The sequence below is a fragment of the Mastigoproctus giganteus genome, chromosome 1 (genome assembly GCF_048544385.1).
Source record: "Mastigoproctus giganteus isolate SK-2022 chromosome 1, ASM4854438v1, whole genome shotgun sequence".
NCBI lineage: Eukaryota > Metazoa > Arthropoda > Arachnida > Uropygi > Thelyphonidae > Mastigoproctus > Mastigoproctus giganteus.
In genome coordinates this window covers 220,809,978-220,822,271 of record NC_143575.1, presented here as the reverse complement: position 1 = coordinate 220,822,271, position 12,294 = coordinate 220,809,978, and the positions used below count along the sequence as shown (strand labels likewise).

At 35.3% G+C, this 12,294-nt stretch overlaps 1 protein-coding gene across 1 annotated transcript in view; it reads right to left on the bottom strand.

Annotated features, from left to right (window-relative positions):
• Nucleotides 1–12,294, bottom strand: part of Usp32 (Ubiquitin specific protease 32) — an 837,997-nt gene that overhangs the window by 738,087 nt on the left and 87,616 nt on the right. Inside the window, exon 4 of the mRNA XM_090368859.1 lies at nt 5,954–6,075. Within this exon, the coding sequence (XP_090224985.1) occupies nt 5,954–6,075 (122 nt within the window). The remainder of the gene's footprint in view (nt 1–5,953; nt 6,076–12,294) is intronic.

Here is a 12,294-nt window from a genome sequence, read left to right as displayed (position 1 = left end):
CTATAACTGGACATTGGCCAAACTGTATAACTTGGCAACAAAAAATATTATTTTTTTCATAAACCCTATTCCTTATCAACACAAATGCAAAACTCAAGAGTAAAACAGTGGTCAAATACATTCAAGAACAGCATCAGTAATATACAGAGTAAGCATAAAATCATTTCCCTTGATGAACTTAATTTTATAAATTGATAATTATTTATTACCTCACAAAATCTTGTTTGAGAAAAGTATCCACAGCCTCACAATTCAAGTGTTCAACATGACCACTGAATTTTCAATTAAGCCTAATAGAGAAATAGATCACTCAGATATTTAAGTGAACTAGATAAATATTGAAATCCTCTTCTGAGTGTTTTAATTCTAATTAATATAAAGTTTGGGTTTTGTAAACTCTATTTCTAAGAGCCATACAGCCAAAATTTTCAAGGACTTAAATTAGGGATTAATTGATTGATTTACGCTTTAATGGAGCATCAGTATCAGAGGCTATAATGTGCCAAAATAATGTCACATAAATAAGAAATAAACAGTGAAAATTTTGATGACCTAGCAATAAATCACCAGGTCAGGATGTATCTAGGTAAAATGTCATGTATATAGACAACATATAAATAATAAAAATACAAAATTTATTCAGAACCACAAAATATCAATTTAAATCTGATTGTATAGGTTCAAAGATTTTGGAAAGTTAAAAAGGACAAGGTGCATGATCACCATCAGATGAAATCTGATTCAGTGTATAAGGATCAGTCATGTGGCTCAAAGTTAAACTATGTTCACTGGCAAATGGCCCTCTTGCAGGAGCCATATGTAATTAAAGGTAAAGTAGCAGGTTATCCTATTAGATATAGAATTGTTTCTAAAGGTGATAATCCAATGACGGCCATAGTAATTAGAGATCCTGAAGTGGTTGTAACACAAGTGTTATCACTGTGTGATGAGAAACACGTTTGTTGTGAAATTATAGGGAAATGTGGCAAGTTGTATGTTGTTACAGTATATTGCCAGCCATCAGAAGGAATGGAACAACATATAAAGTATTTAGATAAATTATATGAATTAGTTGGCTCTTGTAATGTAGTGGTTGCCTTGGATTCTAATGCTTGTTCTCCATTGTGGGGTAGTGATGTATCCAATGAAAGAGGAGTGATGCTGGAGGAATTCATTGCTGCCTCAGGTATGGAGGTGTTAAATGTGACAGGACATGCTCCTACTTATTCCACGGTACATGGACAGTCATATATTGATTTAACTTTGGCGTCTACCTCTATTGTGGATAATATTAGAAATTGGAAAGTGATAGAACATCATACTACTAGTGATCATAATAGCATCTCTTTCTCCTGTGTTATAAATGATTCAGTGAGAATATTGAATGATATTGATAGATTTATGGATAAAACTGCAAGGTGGCCCAAGTTTGAGCAGGTGTTTTTGAGTAGAATTAATGAAATAAATTGGGTGGGCCTGACATCAAATGATTATGTTAAACAATTAACTGTTATTTTAAATGATGCATGTTCTAGTAGTATGAAGAAAAGGTATAAGGTTAATAGGCCAGTATTCTGGTGGAGTACTGAATTATCTGAAAAAAGGAGAGAGACTTTTCGTTTAAGAAGAAAGTTCCAGGCTGTAAGAAGAATTGGAGATTTAGATTTGTGTGAGGTGTATAAAAATATGTATAAAGCTTGTCGTAAAGAATATGTTACAGCTATCTGTAAAGCTAAACAGAATAAGTGGAGGGAATATGTGAGCAAACAAGGATCTAGGGATCCATGGAATTCTATTTTTAAATTATTAACTAATAAAAGAAGCCTATCGGAAATAATGAGCACTATTGGCAATGAAAATAGTCAAACTTTAACTTGGGAAGAATCAGTGAACAGGATATTGGACGATCTCTTTCCAGATGAAAATGAAGAAGTCAGTGAATTAGAAATAGATGGTCAAAATATTGTTGTGACACCAGAAGAACAGTTTACGTTAGAAGAGTTGACAACGGCCATGGGCCAGGCGAAGGATGGTAAATCGCCGGGCCTAGATAAAATAGAAGTTTTGGTTATGAAAAGATCTTTTCAAATGGCTCCAGAATTATATTTAAATCTGTATAATCGATGCTTAGAAGAGGGTGCCTTTCCGGATGAGTGGAAGAAAGCACAGATAAAATTACTTATAAAAGGAATAGATCGTATGCTTAATGAAACTAGTACATATCGTCCAATTGCCCTCCTCTCTGTTTTGGGCAAGATATATGAAAGACTATGTATGAACCGTCTTATGATGAGGTATGATTCAAGAAATATGTCATCACAAAACCAATATGGTTTTAAGAAAGACTCATCAACTGAAGATGCGGTATATAGATTGCTTCAAGCGGTGGAGGACAGTGAGGAACGGTATTGTTTGGGTGTATTTATTGATTTTAAGGGTGCTTTTGACCACTTATGCTGGGGAGGCATCATGTCTAGAATTAAAGAAGTATGTACAACAAAATTATATAATGTATTTAGAAGCTACTTTTCCAATAGGGAAGTAGTAGTTAAAACAAGATATACAGAGATAACTAGGAAAGTTAATAAAGGATGTCCACAAGGCTCGGTGATTGGCCCCTTTGCGTGGAACATGGTCTTTGATGAATATTTAAATGAAGAAATGCCTGGTGTCACAAAGATAGCTTATGCTGACGATCTGGTAGTGATGGTTCAGGGAAATTCCAGATCTTCCATAGAAAGCAAAGCAGAAGAAGCTTTGAGAACATTAGAAATATGGACAAGGAAACATAAATTGCAGGTCTCAAAGGAAAAGACGGTTCAGATGTTGCTCAAGGGAAGACTAAGCATGAATAGAGCTCCTACTGTACGGCTGATGGGGAGTGCCGTTCGATATGCACAAGTAACAAAATATTTAGGCTTAATGATTGAAGAACGTTTGTTCTTTACAGAACACGTTAAGTATTTAAAAGTTAAAATTAAAACCTTATATGCCAAGCTCCGGAGGGTGATTAGAAGAGATTGGGGTATAAAAGGTAGAGGCCTCAATCTGTTATATGATTGTTTATTTTCACCTATAATGTGTTATGCTGCCGGGGCTTGGGTTCATAGGATTGGGAATAAGGTTATTCAAAAACACCTAGTACAAGCACAAAGATTTGCATTACTAGGGATTACTCGGGCATGTCGGACGGTGTCCACAGAGGCCTTGCAGGTAATATCAGGTAGGTTGCCAGTCCAGTATGTAGTATTAATAGCTGGAGTTGGATATCTTACTAAGCGAAACATCAGGAAGACAATAGTAAGAATAAGAACTTGTCCAGAACCAGGAAAAATTTATACAAGAGCAGATGTTAAAAATGAAAAGAACAGAGTTTTAGAAGAAGTTAAAATTAGATGGCAAATGGAATGGGAAACATCTGAAAAAGGACGACAGACCTTTATGTTTTTGCCGAGAATTAATATAATTGATGTTAAAAGAAAGTTGTGGCAACAGTTTGGTCTTTGTTCTACGTTTTTGTTAACTGGACATGGATTGGCATTAAGACTCTTTCAGCTTGGACTTAAAGAAAATGGGTTGTGTAAATGTGGAGAGCTTGAAACATCTGAGCATGTTATGCTTGACTGCAATTATTATGTTGACTTGAGAATGGAATTGGAACTATCAATTGGCTATCTGGAGAAAGAGAGACTCCATGTTATGTTCACTGATAAAAGGTTATTTACTTATTTTAATAAGTACGTTTCGGAAGTCTTTAAAAGAAGATTTAGATTGCTGGGTAGTAGTGGCACGCCTCCAAGTGGCAGGGATGTCAACTCATCCAATTAGGATCAATGGATAGAAAATCAAAGTTGATTATCCTTGCATGAGGCTAAGTGGCCAGATAGGAATTGTTTATTGTTCGGTTATTATTTATTTATTTATTAACAAAATTGAATTCTAAAAGTTAGGAAAAATCCCATTCTCTGACATTACCGCGGATAGGCTACGGCCTCGGTAGCGGATTCGGCGAATGGAGGTTAAAATGTAACCCTTGGCAGAGCACTTTCTCCTCAACACGATCACATTTTTTTTTTTTTTTTTAAAAGGTCCTAGCCACTGAAATCTCAAGAAATTAGGTGGCAGGACCTACCAGAGTGAACTATACACTAGTGGGTATATAGTTCACTCTGGTCTGCCTCCACGGGGCGAAAGTGGGGCAACGTCGGGCCTCAGTAGAGGTCTGGTGGCTAAACGACCAGAAGAACAACGGTACACGACACCACACAAATACAATTCCCACACTTTTAAATCTCTGGCTTTTCCAGTCAACTGGTTCACCCACAATGTAAACTACGCAGAGATGGGGGAAACCCCTGGTGCCATTTGACCCTAAACACACTTTATAAGGTCAACCCTTGGCAGAAATAAATTTGTTAAATGACTATATTGTGGAGACAAGGTAGAACAACTTCCTCTCTACTGTCCTCCACCAACTATAATGCCAAAGTTTGATTTCAGAGCTTTATCCAATATAGCTTGTTTTTGACATGTCTGTGTGTATACAAATTAACCAGATGCAAAAAAATTAAAAATGTTAAACATTGTTTCTGTCATCTAAAATTTGGCTGAGTGTAGAGCAGTTAGCCAGACTATAACAAGCTGTAAAACACAAAGAATGCACATGCACATTTCTAAAATTAGGATATTTTATAAAAAGAGTTGCACGTGACAAATAGTTCAAATAGTGTCACAGTTCTCAGATATAGGCAAGCATGCATCATCAGCAGAAAAGAATATCAGATAACTGTATCCTGTGCAGAGCTGGGCAAAAACTTCCTCTTTTTTAAACTTGCACAGACAGGACTGCCACTGCTTCATTAGAGGTTTAGTTTGTTTGCAGCCTGTTCAGGCCAAGCATCTTGCCATTAAGAATATAGTTTATTATGATTACCTGCCCGAAATACGTATATGAGACTGGGTAATAAGTTGTTCTAGGAAGGGTGATTTGGCAACAATATCACAATATCAGCTAGATCATTTCTCCTGATCCCAAAGTTACTTGGGATCCAGCAGGGACAGATGTCAAATTCAGATTCAAAGAGGAAATAAAGCAGCTGCTGAACATGAAACAAGGCTGGGTGAGGATCATAACTCAATGATAAAGCCTGTATCATGCTTGGCAAATATTACATATATCTTTGGTAATGGCTATCTGATGTGATCCAAGGCTAGTTCCCTCACATGCAACTCTGCTGTATATATGCTACTGTCTTGTGAAATCTGACCAGATACCATTTTCTGTGGAAGAACAGCAGTGATTCCACATGATTCTTTGAGGCACTTTGAGCCAGCTGTGTACACCAGCAGGGTCAGAATACTTTGACCTAACCTTTGATGTCATGCAAAAAATTGTTTGAAGACAGAATGTGGTGGTTTTTCAACCTTTCCCTAGATCTTGAGGGAGAAGTTGCAAGTTGGGAGTGGAACATTCCAGGATAACATATTGAGGTAAACAGACAAGTTTAACTCACTCAACAGCCTTTGGATCCGAGTATCGAAGGGTTAATAGGCAGCCTGATGGGACCTTTTGATATTTCTGTGACTTTCTAAATAAATATTTCTAAATTATTTTGTAATTTCTGTCAGAAATATAATTACAAGCATTTAATCATTTTGTGTCAGTTTATAAGGGCAATTATTCAAGTTCTAATGCTTATAATGATATTAAAATTATAATGCTTATAATGATATTAAAATTATGTTTATAATATTAAAATTATAATGCTTATAATGATATTGAAATTACAATGATACATTTTATGTGACTGCTACCATATGCTGCATGCATCACACAAGTAGACCTTAAATATATTAAGATATTAAATGAATTCAATAACCTTAAAAATCAAAATGGCAATTTAAAAACTGCCTGTTTAGTTCAAATAAAAAATGTTTATTACACTGAACTTACATCACTAAAACAATCTGCGACTGCTTCAGATACAAAGCCTCCATCACACGCTTGTATAAGTCTAACCATATCATCTTTGATAACATGTGTGCCTGTTTCATTTGCACAGAGATTGAATATAACTACAAATAAATAAAATAAACTTTTAATACTATTTAACAGAAGATCATCCAATTTTATAACTGATTATTAGAAAAATCAAATATGATAATTGCATTCAGTTTCCCAACAAAAACAAAATTACAAAAATTTCAAAATAGTAATTCAAAGTCCCCTTAAAATTTAAATATTCCAATTCAATTTTCAATGTTAAAATGAGGAAGAAGAGCTTACCTCATCTAGAATCTTCCGATATTCCTAATATAATAAAGATAAATGTTACTAATATTTAATTAGAATTAGTTAGTAGTGTGGTACAAGGAAGCCTTGGGAAAGCTGCATCAGCCAAAAAAAGAAAATAATAATAATAATAAATAAACCACCTATTTGACTTCCACTTCACACAGGTATCTAACAACCTGAGCTATGAATTTCCCCAAGCTGTCAGCCTCAAGCACCCATGGAGGAAACTTATTCCAATAATTAACTTGCTGGCTAAAAGAAAGCTTACTTCAATCCAGTCTAAATCTCCATCCCTATAACTTGAATTTATTGCCCCTAGTTCTGGAATTATTTATAATATTTGAAAATTTCACTGTTCACACTAGTTCATTTTACTTTCACCTCTCAGAGCCTTATACACCTCAATCAAATATTCTGTAAAGTGTCTACTTTCTAAAACCTACAGTCCACACATATTGAAGTCTTTCCTCCTGGATACCCTTTTGTTGATCTCACTAGACATGTCTGTCTTCAGGCTCTCTCAAGAAGCTCAGTCTTTTTTTTAGGTATTGTCTCAATACCTGGACACAGTACTCAAGTGTGGTCTTACAATTGCCTTATACAGAGGAATTATGACCTCTTTATCTGTACAAGAAAATGTTCAATAATTCATCGATAGGACACCATGGGGCATCTTTATCACTTGTCTACACTGCTTAAAAAACTTCATGTGTGACAACATCCTAACTCTCATTTTTCCTCTACTGTTTTTTAGTCAACTACACCAAGCCTGTAAGTTATTTTAGGGTTGCTATTCTCAAGTGTGAGACCTTGCATTTTTCTGCATTAAAAGATAGCTGCCACTTTTCCAACCCTCTCTCAAATCTATCTAAGTCACCTTAAGAAGCTGTACTTGGTGCTGATCATTAACTACTCTACTGATCTTTATATCATCTGTAAATTTTGACATCACACCCAGTATCCCTTTGTTGATGTCATTTAAGAAAGTCAAAAATAAGTGGGCCCAGTACAGATCCTCCGAGATCCCCACTTCATGCATTAGCCTAATCTGAAAAACAACCATTAATCATGACCTCTGCCTCCTGCCCTGCACCTTCTGCAATCCATCAAAGGATTTTCCTTACAATTCCAACATGATCCAGCTTATATAGTGATCTATATTGCATTATATTGCATCTCTCGTGCAAGAGGTTACTGTATACAGTTTGCTAAAATCTATGTAAACAATGTCGAAATTATTTCCTACATCCAGCTCATGAGTGACTTTGTCAAAATAGTTAAAAAGGCTGGTTAAACATGATTTTCCCTTTAAAAAACCAAGCTGCATTTCCTTTAGAATACCATTTCTATCTAAATGATTCTGTAAAGTATACTCTTTATCACTCCATGATTTTCCTTACAAATGTAGTCAGACTGACTGGTCAGTAGTTACCCACTTCACTCTTAAAGCCACCTTTATGTATTGGCAATACATTGGCACTTCTACAATGCAAAGGAATAAACCAACAAACTCCTTGAGTCTAGATGCCTTATAATTAACCTCAATGGTTCAATGCACTCTTTTGCTCCTGCCTTGAAATTACTAGGTATGTGCCATCAACTCTAGGCACCTTAGTCACCTATAGGCTTGAAACTCTTTCTAATAAATGATTATCTGAAATTTCAATATCGCTAATTTCATGCTTTCTGAATTCACTTGTACAATTCCTCCTCGACATGAAGGGTTCTTTCTTCTCTAAATATCGATACAAAGTATCTGTTCGGTTCGTGTGCAACATCAGCAGGGTTATCTGTAACTTTTCAGCATCCATTATGCAAGGATCCAATCTGATTCACTCTTTTCTTCTTAGTATTCACATAGGAGGAAAAACTCCTTTCTCTTGTTCTTTGCTCTCTTAGCCAGAAATTTCTCATAATTTTCCTTTTCTAGCCTAACCTTTCCTGTGGTATTGTTACAGATCAATTTGAACCTGCTATAAGCTTCAGTAGTTTTTATTGCTGTGCAACTTTTTCATGCTATCTTTTAATGCTCTATTAAATTGGCCAGTTCATTATTCATCCATCTTGGAATCTTCCTTGTGGGGTATTTTCTTAACTTTATCCTTATATATACTTTCAAGGTTTCTGTGACTACAGCTTTATAAAGTTATAGCATAATTCTATGTATTTGCACTCTATTAACTATCTCCTCAGTTTATAGAAGCCATGCATCACCTTAAGTTGCCATGATCTCCTTTCATGAAATTGTAACCCATTCCTTCCTTCAACTGCTACCTTTCTCCTCATCATCTAACTTACAAATCCCTCATCACTCCTGGCAAATGATATTGTCAGCCCTGTGCTATCATCTGGTTCAGGTCTAGAATGTTTTTTCCCTAGTACATTCCTTAACATGCTGATACAAATACCTGCTATCTTAATTGATTTAAAACTTTTGTTACCCATGATGAGTTCCCCTCCCACTTGCTCCAGTCAATTACAGGCAAATTGAAATCACCCATAAGACATTCACAGTTGCTTGCCCATTCCATTTGCATATAGAAGCCGTCATCATAATATTTGCAATCTTCTGATCTGTATGTTACTTCTATTCTAATTATACCTTTGCTCCCAGCTAACTCACACACTGCACAGATTCTGTACTAGGTGTGACTTCTGAATCTGGGACAGATTTGGTTGTGCTCAGGTTGCTTTTGATAGGTAGCACAATCCCACCAGTCCTATCTATCTACCCAATCCTTCCTAAACACATTGTATATACTATAGTGAAACTCACCATTCCCTATTTCTGGGTGGCACCAAGTTTCCATTAGCCCTATTATGTCAGCATAAGTTTTCTTAACCAAGAGTTAAAATTCACTCATTTTATTGACAATACTCCTGACTTTACTCTATACAGAGTTAAGATTAAATGTTCTTGTATAGTTTACTACTCTGAAACACTCCTTGGAGTTAATTAACCTGTTTCACCTAGCAATACCTTCACATTCATTTGAAATATCACTATCTTCTGAACATCTTGCCAATATTGGCTGTTGTGGCAACAAACAAGAATTCTTGAGATGTGCTAGTGTTATTTTGATCCATATCATCAGATATATATATCTCCCAAGTATGTAAAATGCATAAATGCATAGTTAATTAATAGCTCAATTATAATAAATATATCAAATTTAATACATATAGATTTTAATCATCACAGATCCGATTAATGCCATCTTACAAGATTAAACATTACATCAGTCTGTATATTATTTAAGATATTAGTTGTAGAGGTAAGTTCTAATAGTGCAATAATAGACAAAGTTAAGCCGGTTATAATGTATATTACGAAAGCTAGTAAGTTATAGCATCTCAAGTAACCTAGCTTTCGTAATGTACATTATAACCGGCTTAACTTTCTATTATTGCACTATTAGAACTTACCTCTACAACTAATATCTTAAATAATATATATATATATATATATATATATATATATATATATGTGTGTGTGTATCTATATTACCCTGTCCCTTTTAACTAGCAGTTTCCCTGAACTCTTAAAGATCTTCAATGATGTCAAAAAACCTTGCATCACCTTTGTTCAAATGTATCATGCCTCTACAAAATAGATTCCTTCTATCTACAAAGTGCAGATCATGATGATGAAAATTTCTCTCCAAAAGCCTTGAAGAGTCTGAGTCCTGAATTTATCTACAAGGCTTTCAAGCATACAGTATAGTCCCTTCCATCATTCCCAGGCAGAACTGCGCGTGCACACACGCACGCACGCGCACGCGCACACACACACACACACACACACACACACACACACACACACACACACAATGACCTAACTCATGGCATATTTTCAACATGGTCCTATATTTTTCCAACAAACTGTCAGATCATGTGTGCTTAATATCATTATTCCCATAATTATAATGCTCTCTTTATCCCCTTTAAAATCTGATAAACTCTTAGTGCAGTGTTCACCCCTATTCAATGGGAGCACCGCCCAGTGAACTTAACTGACTGCCCGGCTAAAATTTAAGCAATTCTCACGGTACCGTATGGTACTGCTCACTGATCTCAATCAATATTAATTCAAACATACTGTGCGATCGAGGTCAATGCGACAGGAGCATATAATGTTAAATTATGCAATTAATTTTTGCTCTGGATCACTTAAGTCACATTTATAAATAACAGAAAATTTTTATAATATTGTAAAGTATTACATTCCCCCACCCGGCTGGCAAAATTTTCTGGAGAGAACACTGTAGTGAAAACATATTGTTGCTCCTGTAAGACACACCCTAGTTCTAGTCTACTTATCCTTATTACAAAAATTGTTACCCGTTTCCCTAATGCCCTAACAATGAAATCTCCCATTAGAACTAAATCCTTTTGAACCAGAGCAGTTTGCACTTGATTATGCTGTTCTGGTGGCCAAACTGGGATTGCATCACTTGGCAGGTTACTAGAACCTTGAGTCCCTGATGAGCTCCCAGCTGCATTTTCCCTCCAGGACAAACACCTGTTTTTATAGTGACCCAAATTCTTCTAATTTTAGATCCGGTTGTGTATTTCAGGAATTACAGGAGTATTTCCCTAATGCCCTAACAATGAAATCTCCCATTAGAACTAAATCCTTTTGAACCAGAGCAGTTTGCACTTGATTATGCTGTTCTGGTGGCCAAACTGGGATTGCATCACTTGGCAGGTTACTAGAACCTTGAGTCCCTGATGAGCTCCCAGCTGCATTTTCCCTCCAGGACAAACACCTGTTTTTATAGTGACCCAAATTCTTCTAATTTTAGATCCGTACTCTCCTTGCAATGGGAACAAAGAAAAGAATCACCAGTTGAGCAATGGTTAGCAATTAGATATCAACCCTTGAATATATGCCCAGGCAATGCAAGCAATGAAGTCATGGCTTACATGGCAATCCCCTATGGCCATTTTCATTTGAGTCACAACAGCTTCCGACCACTCAACACTGATCTTATAATAAACAACATTAAATTTACAAGATATCACAGAAAATAGCTTTTATCAAAATATACTGTAAAAAAATAATTGTAAAAATAATAAATCTAAATGTATATTGCTATAAAAATAGTAATTATTATAGCAATATACGTTATTACAGGAGTATGACTTCTATATGCAACTTAGAAGAAACTTAGAAATATGAAACTTAAAAATATAGAAACTTAGAAATATGAAAGGGAAAAAAAAGTTTTAGAGAGAGAAAAGTTTAAAAAAAAAAAAAACACTTCTGAGCAAGAGAGAAAACACACACACACACACACACACACACACACACACACACACACACACACACACACACACACACACACACACACACACACACACACACACACACACAAAATAAATGAAAAGCTAATATACTTTAGTTAAAAGATATATAAATGTAAATTTAAGGATATATTGGAAAAGGGGCAGTTTTAAGTACATAGGTTGCCAAGACTATAAGCTAACAGAAAAGTAAAGAGGATGAAAAGGAAGTAGATAAACAGGAAATTATTTCTAAGAGAAATTAAAAGTAAATAATAGGTAATAATTAAATTGCATAAATCAAGTATGAATTATTGGTTGAATATGCATCAACATACCAGGAGAATTAGGATTTGCATACGAAATGAACAAAAGTATATTAACAATATCCTCACATATATTAATGACATCATCATACATATATTATTAGCCATACGGCACAAGGAAGCTTGAGGCTTATGCTGCACCAGCCAAAAAAAAAAAAAAAAAAAAAAATTCCAAAGTTACCCTGAGAGAGAGAGAGAGAGAGAGAAGTAGAAAGGAATCACCAAGAAAGAGAAGAATGATATACAGCTCAAGACCCTGGGTTTGCCAAGCCCATACTCACCAGATGTGAGCCCCTGGAGTTAATATATTAAAACATCATCATACATATATGAACTAACATCACAGAAATAAAGATTTAGTCATATCTAAAGAATTAAGTTAAATTA